Below are 13,046 nucleotides of genomic sequence, written 5' to 3'. Positions count from 1 at the left end.
AGTCGTGTCCGACTCTCCGCGACCCCATGAATCACAGCATGCCAGGCCTCCCTGTCCATCACCAACCCCGGAGTACACTCAAACTCATGTCCACAGAGTCGGTGATGCCATCCAGCCATCTCATTCTCCGTCGTCCCCTTCTCCTCCCGCCCCCAACCTTTCCCAGCATCAGAGTCTTTTCCAGTGAGTCAACTCGTCGCATGAGGTGGCCAAAGTATTGCAGTTTCAGCTTTAGCATCAGTCCCTCCAATGAAGATCCAGGATTGATCTCCTTTAGAATGGACTGGTTGGATCTCCTTGCAGTATAAGGGACTCTCAAGAGTCTTCTCCAACACCACAGTTCAAAAGCATCGATTCTTCGGCGATCAGCTTTCTTCATAGTCCAACTCTCACATCCATACATGACTATGGGAAAAACCATTGCCTTGACTAGACAGACCTTGGTTGGCAAAGTAATGTCTCTGCTTTTTAATATACTATCAAGGTTGGTCATAACTTTCCTTCCAAGGAGCAAGCGTCTTTTAATTTCATGGCTGCAATCAGCATCTGCAGTGATTTTGGAGCCCAAAAAAATAAAGTCTGACACTGTTTCCACTGTTTCCCCATCTATTTCCCATGAAGTGATGGGACCAGATGCCATGATCTTTGTTTTCTGAATGTTGAGCTTCAAGCCAACCTTTTCACTCTCCTCTTTCACTTTCATCAAGAGGCTTTTGAGTTCCTCTTCACTTTCTGCCATAAGGGTGGTGTCAGATGAGGTAGGGTAAAAATCTTCCTGAAATGCAGGAGATGTGGGTTTGATCCCTGGGTCAGGAAGATTCCCTGGAGAAGGAAATGGCAATTCGCTACAGTCTATAGAGTCACAAAGAGTTAAACATGACTTAGTGAGTAAATAGCAAGGTATAGGGTACCTTGAGACGTTACCAGGCATTTGGGAGTTACCATAAGTATACGAGTGAGAGAACATGAAAGATCTCTCATATAATGGCTCTGTCTAGTGTGGACCTCTTCAACCATCTTTATATATTTGGCTTTCTTTATCCTTGCATTAGATACCTAATTTTGGACAGACGTAGTTTAAGGCTTTTAAACTGTTTAATGTATAGATTGCCCCAGTAGCTTTTTCGTATGTTATTATCTCCTAATGTGTAGAATTGCTAAAAACCAATTTTGAAGTTAGGATATCATTGAATTTCTAATTTTCTTTTCCCGATTTTTTATGGAGAAGAAAAGACACAAAGTCTTTTACTTTTAATGCATAATTTAAGCAATATATTTCTTTAAAGCCATTTACTTTAACTTTGTTCCTTATTTGTTATGTAATAGTTTCAGAAATTCATAATGTTTTGTTTCTAAAATAAATACTTTGAATTATCTCATATTCTTGTATAGATTAATACAGAGGTGTTACTTGGTGCATGTTTAATAGTTTGTTTCATACGACTTGTGTCATTGAGTATTTTCATTTTCATGTGTAATTAACAAAATTGTAAGATATTTAAAGTATACATCATGATGATTTGAATATGTATACATTGTGAAATAATTCCTCCCATCTAGTTAATTAACACATCCTTCGACTACATATTTATCCCGTTTTTTTGTTTCCCTTTGGCTGCACTGTGTGCCTTGTAGGATCTCAGTTCCCAGACCAGGGATCAAACCCCTGTGCACTCTGCAGTGGAAGCACAGCCTTAACCATGGACCACTGGAGAATTCCCCTATTTGTTGTTTCATGTGTGTGTGAGAACATTTAAATTTTGCTCTGTTAGCAGATTTCAGTTATACAATACAGTGTTGTTAACTTATAGTCACAATAATAAAGATAAGATCCTCAGGTTTTATTTATCTTATAGCTAAAACTTTATACTCTTTTATCAACCTCTCCCTCCCTGTCGCCCACCCCTCAGTCCCTGGTACCCACGTTTCTCTTCTTTTTTTATGAGTTTGACTTTTTTTTTTTTTTAGATTCTGCATGTAAGAAGATACCATGTAGTGTTTGTTTAGTGTATTTCACTTAACATAATGCTGTTAGGGTCCATCCATGTTCTTGCAAGTGGCAGGATTTTCTTCCCTGTCATGACTAAATAGTATTCCATTGTATTTATGTACCATATTTTCTGTATCCATGTAACCCACTTAAGTTGTTTCTTTATCTTGACCGTTGTGAATATGCAGCAGAACATGAGTGCTGATAAATTATCTTCCTTGTCCTGTTTTCATTTCCTTTGGGTGCATACCCAGAAGTGGGATTGCTGAATAGTTTATCTATTGCTGAATCATTTATCACTAAAATGATAGTTTTAGTTCCATTTGGTTTTCCATGGTGTCTGCACCAGTTTACATTACAAAAGTACACAACAGTACCTTTTTCTTCACATCTCACCGGTGTTTTGTTATCTCTGGTCTTCTTTATGACAGCCATTCTGATAGGTGTGAGCTGATACTCTTTGTAGTTTTGATTTGCATTTCCCTGACAGTGATTTTTGATCACCTTTTCTTGTGCCTGTTGGCCATTCATATGCTTTCTTCTGAACAAAATGTTTTCTCAGTTCCTCCACCAATTTTTAAATTGTGTGGGTTTTTTAGGGGGTTGCTATTAAGTTGTGTGAATTCTTTATAATTTTGAATATTTACCAGATAATTGAGTTGCAGATATTTTCCTCCAATTTTGAAGGTTGCTTTTTCATTTTATTGATAGTTTTCTTTGCTGTGCAAAAGCAAAAGCTTTTAACTTTGTAGTTCTGCTTGCTTATTTTTGCTTTTGGTATCAAATCGAATAATTCATCGTCAAGACCAGTGTCAAGGAGATTATTACCATCTGTGTTCTTCCCTCGTGGCTCAGAGGTTAAAGCATCTGCCCCCAGTGCGGGAGACCCGGGTTTGATGCCTGGGTCGGGAAGATCCCCTGGAGAAGGAAATGGTAGCCCACTCCAGTATTCTTGCCTGGAGAATCCCATGGATGGAGAAGCCTGGTAGGCTACAGTCCACAGGGTCGCAAAGAGTCGGACACGACTGAGCGACTGAACGGAACGGAACGTGTTCTCTCTTAGGAGTTTTACAGTTTCAGGTCTCAAATTTAAGTCTTTTATTCATTTTGAGTTGATTTTTTTTTTTTTGCATGGATTAAGACAGTGGTATAGTTTCATTCTTTTGCATATGGCTGTATAGTTTTCCCAGCACCACTTGAAGAGAGTACCCTCTTCCTGTTGCATATTCTTGGTTCCTTTGTTGTAAATTGATTGAACATATATGCATGGGTATATTGTTGTGTTGTCTGTTCCATTCCATTGGTCCAGTGTAACACATGTCGCATATGCACGTGTAATATAAATTGTTAGAATATACATAAGTCATTTGATTTTAATTAAAAAAGCAACTTAAATATAAGTAAAACTATGCTATCCTAAATTTTTTCTTTTTACTCCATGTCTCTTTAAAAATGTATATGAAACCCACCTTTAAGATTTACTTGTCTGTGAAATGTATACATGTTCAGGAAATAATTTAGACATTTATAGATATATTTGTAGCCTTTCTTCCCCATACTTTTTCTACTTCAAAAAAATTTAATCCTTTGGATTTGGTATTTTCTTGTAAAGGTCGTTGTCGTTCAGTCGCTCAGTCGTGTCTGACTCTTTGTGACATGATGGACTGCAGCACGTCAGGCTTCCCTGTCCCTCACAGTCTCCTGGAGTTTGCTCAAACTTCTGTCCATTGATGCCATCCAGCCACCTTATCCTCTGTTGTCCCCTTCTCTTCCTGCCTTCAGTCTTTCCCAGCATCAGAATTTTTTCCAATAAGTCAGGTGGCCAAAGTATTGGAGCTTCAACATCAGTCCTTCCAGTGAATATTAAGGGTTGATTTCCTTTAGGACACACTGATTTGATCTCCTCACAGTCCGAGGGACTCTCAAGAGTCTTATCCAACATGACAGTTCGAAAGCATCAATTCTTTGGTGCGCAGCCTTTTTTATGGTCCAGCTCTCATGTCCATACATGACTACTGGGAAAGGCATAGCTTTGACACTGCAGACCTTTGTTGGCAAAATGATGGCTCTGCTTTTTAATACGCTGTCTAGGTTTGTCATAGCTTTTCTTCCAAGGAGCAAGCATCTTTTAATTTCATGGCTGCAGTCACTGCAGTGATTTTGGAGCCCATGAAAATAAAGACAGTTACTGATTCTGTTTTCTCCATCTATTTGCCATGAAGTGATGGGACCAGAAGTCATGATCTTAGTTTGTTGAATGTTGAGTTTTAAGCCAGCTTTTTCATTCTCCTCTTTCACCTTCATCAATAGGCTTTTGAGTTCCTCTTCACTTTCTGCCATAAGGGTGGTGTCATCTGCATATCTGAGGTTATTGATATTTCTCCTGGCAGTCTTGATTCTAGTTTGTGCTTCTTCCAGCCCAGCGTTCCTCATGATGTACTCTGCATAGAAGTTAAATAAGCAAGGTGACAATACACAACCTTGATATATTGTTTTCCCAATTTTGAACAAGTGAGTTGTTCCATGTCCTGTTCTGCTGTTGCTTCTTAACCTGCATACAGGTTTCTCAGGAGGCAGGTAAGGTGGTCTGGTATTCCCATATCTTTAAGAATTTTCCATAGTTGTTGTGATCCATTCGAAGGCTTTAGTGTAAATGAAGCAGATGTTTTTCTGGGATTCTCTTGCTTTTTCTATGATCCAGTGGATGTTGGCCATTTGGTCTCTAATTCATCTGCCTTTTCTGAAATCCAGCTTTGTACATCTTGTACAGATAGAATTTTTAAACTTTATTTATATTTAATCTTTTTATTGAAGTATAGTTGGTTTTCTGTGTTGTGTTAACTTCAGGTAGTATAGCAGAGTGATTCAATTACACATACACATATATCCATTCTTTTCAGATTCTTTTCCCATATAAGTTATTATAGAATATTGAGTAGAGTTCGCTCTGCTATATATTAGGTCCTTATTGATTATCTGTTTTATAAATAGTAGTATGTATATGTTAATCCCAAATTCCTAATTTATCCCTCCTCCCACCATTTACCCTTTGGTAACCTTGAATTTGTTTTTGAAGTCTGAATCTTTTTGTTTTTTATGTTAATTTGTGTCATTTTTTTTCATTCCACATATAAATTATATTTCCTCTGTCTACTTACTTAGGATGATAATCTCTAAGTCCATCTATGTTGCTGCAAATGGCATTATTTCATTTTTTTTTTATAGCTACTGTTCCACTATATGTATGTATATGTATGCCACATCTTCTTTATCCGTCCTCTGTTGATGGACATTTAGGTTGCTTATAGTTTTCTCTGGATATATGCCCAGGAATGTGATTGGTGGATCATATGTTAGTTCTATTTTTAGTTTTTTTAGGAACCCTCATACTGTTTCTTCAGTCGAATTTGGTATTCTAGTTGATTTCAGAAAAAGAGTGTTTGAGAAAAGCCAGATTATATCAAATGAGTCAGATTTATTTTAAATTTCTTCTAGCAATTTCCATAAATGACATGATCCTTTTGCCAGTGACTTGCCATTAGAGTAGTCAGGTACTAATTTACTCAGATTTACTGTTGTATATGTTTGAATCCAGAAAATGATACTTTTTTCTAGATAATTGTCAGTGATACTGTGAAGACACAGTATCTTCACATGTATTTATCTGTAGTCAGAGTTAATTTTGTCCTTTTTAAACATGGGAATAAATGTGTTGTTACTTAAGATGTTTTTAGTGGGTGTTTAGCCACAGAATCACGTAAGTGATTAATAGTTTCACAGTCTTTTCGTTTGGTTGTTCATAATTGAGAATTGAGGGGAATTGGTAACAGTGGGTCATGGTGATGTGATCCTTCAGTATAGAAGAAATCTGCTGCATAAATCTGATATGCTCAAATCTCTACTCTCCTTTTGCCTCCTTTGTAGTTACTGTTCTTATCTTGGTGCATGGTGTAGCTGAGTTACTCTTCTCTTTAAGTTTTCTCTGTTTAAATATTAGGCTTATTGTGCTCTTTTGACATAATTTGCAAATGCTGACCAAATATTTATTTCAAATTTCAAGTGTTTTTGAAGACTGCGTTACAGATTTTAATCTTTTAAAAATATTTTGTATATGCATTTCTGTATAGTTTTTTAAAAAAAAGCATGGTTCTTAGTAATTTGTATGTACACTAAGGGCTTTGATGTCATTTTCATGCTAAGGAAGACTTAGACATATTGAAAGTGCTTATCCTTCATTCAGATATGAATGCTACATGCCTGCAGAATAATCCCCGCTTTGGTATTTTATGCCTTTTATAGTGCCCTTGGAAGCTAAGAAGCTCTTAAGTATTTTTAAAGGTACCACAAAAAGGTTTTGAGACTCTCAAGTTATAATTCGAATTAATTTGTGATTCACTATAGAGTCGGACGTGACTGAGCGACTGAACTGAACTGATAGAGTTAACTTGGAGAAGGAAATGGCAACCCACTCCAGTATTCTTGCCTGGAGAATCCCATGGGCAGAGGAGCCTGGTAGGCTGCAGTCCATGGGGTCGCAAAGAGTTGGACACGACTGAGTGACTTCACTTTCACTTTTCACTTTAATGCACTGGAGAAGGAAATGGCAACCCACTCCAGTATTCTTGCCTGGAGAATCCCAGCAATGGGGGAGCCTGGTGGGCTGCCGTCTATGGGGTCACATAGAGTCGGACACGACTGAAGCGACTCAGCAGCAGCAGCAGCAGCATAGAGTTAACTAGGGCCTCCCTTGTGGCTCAGCTGGTAAAGAATCCACCTGCAATGCGGGAGACCTGAGTTCAGTCCCTGGGTTGGGAAGATCCCCTGGAGAAGGGAAAGGCTACCCACTCCAGTATTCTGGTTCAGAGAATTTCCACTATATGGTCTGTATAGTCCATGGGGTCGCAAAGAGCGACTTTCACTTTCTATAGAGTTAACTGACTCATATTTGGATAAAGCACTTTTTGTGTTTTGCATGTAGTTGCTTTTGAATCTTTTCTAGTTATTCTCTTATACATTTTTTTTTTAAGAATGTTATTTACCCACTATAGACCTTCATTAATTAGAGAATCAGAAACTAGTTTTTGCCTCTGGACAACCTAATTTTCTTCCTAGGAAGAAATAACCTGGAGAAATTAAATACTTAATCTGTAGCCTGTTAGAGAGAGCATTTGATAAAAATAAAATGTAAGAAGCTGTTTAGAAACCTCTCCTTACAACTCAGCAAGACAAATACTGAAAATGTCAAATTTTAAAGAATCATTGGATAGTGACAACTGTTACCGCTGAGGGAGTAAATATTACCTGTTTTCTCTGGGATTACAGCATTGAAATCAGAATATCATTTAGTTTTTCATAACAGTCTTTGGTTTATGTTGCAAATTCAGTAAGGCAGGCAGTTTTGAGCAAAATTAAAACCAATAGAATGTATCTGACCTTTGTTGTGATAAGCTTCTTAATGAATTATGTTGTTCTTAGATGCAATAATGTAATTTTTGTATTCTAATAAGATAATTAAAATGATATTCTACCTGTAAGTAAAAAATTTTGTTGTTACTTGATGAAAATCAGTTAATTCTCATTAGCATATAGATATTATAGATAGCATATTTTCATTGGCATATAGATACTTCATAACATTTGATATATTTAAATTGGCAGAATGGTGATTTTCTTTAGTTTCTATTGTTGGGTTGATGGGTAGTACTTTCATTAATAGGAAATTTTAAAATTTTAATAAGCATAATTTGTCTTAATTTATTAGTTCTTTGTATAGTTTCCCATAACTGTGTGGAAACCTCCAGTGCACTGTATATTTGATTCTCATAATTTTTTGAACTTGGCAGTAAAGGCCTTATTATCTCCTTTTTGCACATTATAAAACAAGCCTAGGGAGAGGTTTGATCAAATTCTTGTAAGTTAGTTAATTGTCTTAATTGATGTGATAAGATTTTTCAGTCATCTGTTTAAGATGGTAAAGAATCTGCCTGCAAGGTGGGAGACCTGAGTTCCAGTGCCTAAGTCAGGAAGATTCTCTGGAGAAGGGAGTGACTTCCCACTCCGGTATTCTTTGCTGGAGAATTCCATGAACAGAGGATCCTGGTGGGCTATAGTCAATGGGGTTGCAAAGATTCAGACATGATTAAGCAGTTAACACTTTCACAGTACCCCTTGTACTTTCATAATTATCAGTGGTGCTTAGTGACTTATGCTAGAAGAAGTGGGTGTTAACCTTGGTTAATACCATGAAAACTGTTTTGTCATTAGAGTAACATTGGAAAGCAAGATGTTAAAAAAGAAAAAAAAAACCAAAGTGACTAATTTTCAAGTTTTTTCCTCACTTTCGTTGCCTGCCCTCTGGTGGAGAAATTTCTGAAATCAGCCCACAGAGTGTATGAAAAGTCCAGGAGAAGAGTTCAGTTCAGTTCAGTTGCTCAGTCATGTCCGACTCTTTGCGACCCCATGAATCACAGCATGCCAGGGCTCTCTGTCCATCACCAACTCCCGGAATTCACTCAAACTCATGTCCATTGAGTCGGTGATGCCATCCAGCCATCTCATTCACTGTCGTCCCCTTCTCCTCCCGCCCCCAATCCTTCCCAGCATCAGAGTCTTTTCCAGTGAGTCAACTCGTCGCATGAGGTGGCCAAAGTATTGGAGTTTCAGCTTTAACATCAGTCCTTCCAATGAACACCCAGGACTGATCTCCTTTAGAATGGACTGGTTGAATCTCCTTGACGTCCAAGAGACTCTCAAGAGTCTTCTCCAGCACCACAGTTCAAAAGCATCAATTCTTCGGCCATCAGCTTTCTTCACAGTCCAACTCTCACATCCATACATGACCACTGGAAAAACCATAGATTTCTTAGAAATATACAAATTTGTATTTCTAATTATGTTTCTGTTTCTCAAAATATTTTATTATTGTTTCTAAGGCTCTTACTGAAGTCTCACAAAGTTTAAAAATGGAAAATGAAGAATTTAAGAAGAGATACAATGATGCTACGTCCAAAGCTGTCCAGCTTGAGGAAGATATTGTGTCAGTGACTCATAAAGCAATTGAAAAAGAAACAGAATTAGACAGGTATTTCTAATGTTTTAAAAACATCTTCATGTTTTAAAAATATTTTAAGAAAGTTGTTTTTGTTTATGTTAATGTTATTTGACTTTAACTCAGTTTAAAGGACAAACTCAAAAAGGCACAGTGTGAAAGAGAACAACTTGAATGTCAGTTGAAGACAGAAAAGGATGAGAAGGAACTTTATAAGGTAATTTATTCCTTACATTTTTATTAGTTATCTTTTGCTGTGTAGCATATTGTCCCAAAACTTAGTGTTCAGGAATTTGGGAGCAATTTAGCTGAGTGGTTCTGGCTCAGAGTCTCTTGTGTAGTTGCAATCAAGATGTTGGCAAGGGCTGAAGTCAGCTAAAGGCCCAGTTAGAACTGGGGGATGTGCTTCAGAGTGGCTCACTTACATGACTTTTGGCAGGAGGCCCTTCAGTTTCTTGGAATGTTTCCTCTTCAGTGGCTGCTTGAATGTCCCCACAATATGGCAGTCAACTTCCCTGAGAGTGAGCCATTAGAGGGAGAGTGAAATCAATGCATTTTATAACCTGCAAGTTGTGCACTGATGCTTCTTCTTTATCTTACTAATTAGAAGCAAGTCACTCCAGCTACTGGAGAGGGGAATTAGGCTTCACCTCTTTAAGAGAGGAGAATCAAAGGAGGATATAGGGATATATTTTAAAACTACCTCATTGTGTGTAGTCCCTAAAAGTTTTCAGGAAGTTTAAGTTACTGGTGTTTGAGATATTTAGCAGGTAATGTATAAGAAGTCAGAGATTTTTAATGGTAATAAGATACCTGTTGATCAGGATTTGTGTAACTAATTTTCCCCTTTTAAGAATATATAAATGTTAGTGAAAGGATTAATTTATTTCAGTGATGATCATATTTTAGAGTTTGCCTTTTGGAATTATTTAAGAGACTTTCACTTTAAAAAAGGATTCTGTAGACAAATCTTCACCTTCTAGAGTTTTTTCTCCTTTCCTGTTTAAAGAACTCTAAAATAGGATAGTGAGCGTTAGTTGTCAATATTGTGGATACATATTGGGACTTACTTGTTTTAAGGGTTCTTATGCAGTTCCTGAAGGCAGTTCCAAATTAGGAATTTCAAGAACATTCTGAGTTACGTATTACTTGGGTAGATTTAATCTCTTTATTAATTAGAAGAGAACAGCACTCATTTATATTATTATGGTATATGTTAAAAATAAAGCATAATTTCATATATTCAGTATTTGAGAGTCTCATCTCAATTTGCACTAAAAATGTAGAATATGAGTTATTTATTGACAGTAGGTTTTTCCCTCCTTCTTTTTGAAAAATAACTATTATTTATATCTGTTGATAAGCTCAGTGCCATCATTGGGTACCCAAGTATGAAATTCCAAATCTTTTCTGAGAATCTCCTCTTTTTTCCTTTCATTTTTATTGAGATACCATTAACATACAGTACTGAAGTTTATGGCATAAGCATAATGGTGTATGTCATGGAATGATTACCACAATAAGTTTAGTGAACATTCATCATCTCATATAAAAGAATTTTTTCCCCTTGTGATGGGAACTCTAGGGATTTACTCTTAATGACTTTCATATATAACTTACAGTGGTGTTAATTTTAGTTACCGTGTGATATGTTATATCCCTAGTACTTACTTTAACTGGAAGTTAAAAACTGGAAGTTTTTACCTTTTGATTACTTTTATCTAATGCCCCCTCCCTTCACCCTCTGTCTCAGGTAACCACAAATCTGACCTGTTTTTTTTCCATGAGTTTGTTTTTGAAGTTTAATTTGACCCATACAAAACAATATTTAGTTCTGGGTGCAAAGCATTGTGATTTGGTATTTTTATACATTTCAAAATGATCACCACAATAAGTCTAGCTACCACCTGTCACCATACAAAGGTATTGCATAATTATTGACTATATTCCACATGCTATATATTTCATACCTGTGACTGATTCTGTTTTTATAACTGTGTACCTGTTAATCTTCCTCACCTGTTTCTCTAATCCCCCAGCCAGTAACCACTTGTTTGTTCTTTTCATCTGTCATTCTTTTTTATGTTCATTTGGTCTGTTTTTTAGATAACACACATAAATGAAGTAGTATGGTATTTGATTTATTTCACTTAGGTCCTTCCATGTTGTTGCAGATGGCAAAGTTTTTCTTTTTTTAATGGCTGAGTGATATACCTGTCTGTGTGTGTGTTCACATAGACACAGCATCTTCTTTATCCTTTCATCTATTGATGAGCACTTAGGTTGCTTTCATATCTTGGCTATTGTAGATAATACTGCAGTCAACATAGGGGTACTTATATCTTCTCAAATTAGTGTTTTGTTTTCTTCAGATAAATATCCAGGAGTGGAATTGCTGGATCATATGGTTCTACTTTTTAACTTTTTGAGGAATCTCCCTACTGTTTCTCCATAGTGACTGCACCAATTTACATTCCTACCAGCAGTGCAGAGGGGTTCCCTTTTCTCCACATTCTTGCCAATACTTGTTATTTGTTGTCTTTTTGTTAGTAGCCATTCTCAAGACTGAGGTGATGTATCATTGAGGTGGGGTGTTTGATTTGTATTTCCATGATAAATCTTGAACACGTTATCATTTGCCTGTTGATCTGGTATGTCTTCTTTGGAGAAATGTCTGTTCAGGTTCTCTGCCTGTTTTTTAATCGGGCTTGTTTTTCTGATATTGAGTTGTATGGACTCTTTGTATATTTTACATATTAACTCCGTGTTTTTGGATATATCACTTCAGATATCTTTTCCCATTCAGTAGGTGTCCTTTTCATTTTCTTGATAGTTTCCTTTGCTGGGGAAAGGCTTTTTAGTTTGATGTAGTACCATTTGTTTTGTTTTTGCCTTTGGTTCTCTTGCCTAAGGAGGCATATCCAAAATTTTTTGCTAAGACTGATATCAAACAATCTACTGCCTTTGTTTTCTTCTAGAATTTTTATGGTTTCAGGTTTTACATTTAAGTCTTTAATCCATTTTGAGTTTATTTTTACATATATGGTGTGAGAAAGTAGTTTGATTCTTTTGCACATAGCTGTCTAGTTTCCCCAACACTGTTTGTTGAAGAAATTTTCTTTTCCCTATTGTAATATTCTTGCCTCCTTTGTCATAGACTAATTGCTTATATAAGTGGGGTTCTGGGCTCGCTGTTCTATTGATCAGTGTGTCTGGTTTTGTCCGCTGCCATACTGTTTTGATTACTCTAGCTTTGTAGTATACAAAGTATAGTTAATGTGATATACCGCATTAAAACAATAAAGATTATATGATCATCTCAGTAGATGCAGGAAAAGCTATTTTCAGAATTCAACATATGTTTGTGATAAAACTTCTCAACAAAGTGGTTAAGAAAGAACATACCTCAACATAATAAAAGTCATATACTACAAGGCCACAGCTAACATCATAATGTACTCAGTGGCGAAAAGCTTGAGAAGTACTTCCTCCAAGATCAGGAACAAGACAAAAATACCCACTCTCATCACTTTTACTGAACATAGTATTGGAAGTCATAGCCATCGTGATCAGACAAAGAAAAGGAATTCAAATTGCAAAGGAAGTAGTAAAACTATCACTATTTGCAGATGACATTATACAGAAAATCCTAAAGATGCCACTGAAAACCTGCTGTTCATCAGTGGGTTTGGTCAGGTTGCAAGATACAAAAATAATATACAGAATAATAATAATCATCTGCATTTCTGTATACTAACAGCAAACTCTTAGAGAAATTAATAAAACAATCCCATTTACAGTCAAAAAGGATTAAATGTCTAGGAATAAATCTAATGTGTAAAAGCCCTGTAGTGAGAAAACACACACTGATGAAAAAAAATGAAGGTAACACATATGGATAGATAAACTGTGCTCATGGGTTGGACGAATTAACATTGTTAAAATGACCATACTACCCAAGGCGATCTACAGATTCAGTGCATTCCTATCAAAATATCAATGATATTT

At 36.4% G+C, this 13,046-nt stretch overlaps 1 protein-coding gene across 2 annotated transcripts in view; it reads left to right on the top strand.

The window, feature by feature from the left end:
• Window positions 1-13,046, top strand: part of TAX1BP1 (Tax1 binding protein 1) — an 89,864-nt gene that overhangs the window by 31,398 nt on the left and 45,420 nt on the right. For both annotated transcript variants that reach the window (XM_055420965.2, XM_055420964.2), the window contains exons 6-7: window positions 8,923-9,071; window positions 9,165-9,255. In XM_055420965.2, coding sequence (XP_055276940.1) covers window positions 8,923-9,071; window positions 9,165-9,255 — 240 coding nt within the window. The remainder of the gene's footprint in view (window positions 1-8,922; window positions 9,072-9,164; window positions 9,256-13,046) is intronic.

This window comes from Moschus berezovskii, chromosome 3 (genome assembly GCF_049115385.1).
Source record: "Moschus berezovskii isolate FMDL1 chromosome 3, NW_MosBer_1.0, whole genome shotgun sequence".
Lineage (NCBI taxonomy): Eukaryota > Metazoa > Chordata > Mammalia > Artiodactyla > Moschidae > Moschus > Moschus berezovskii.
This window is presented reverse-complemented; position numbering and strand designations above follow the sequence as displayed.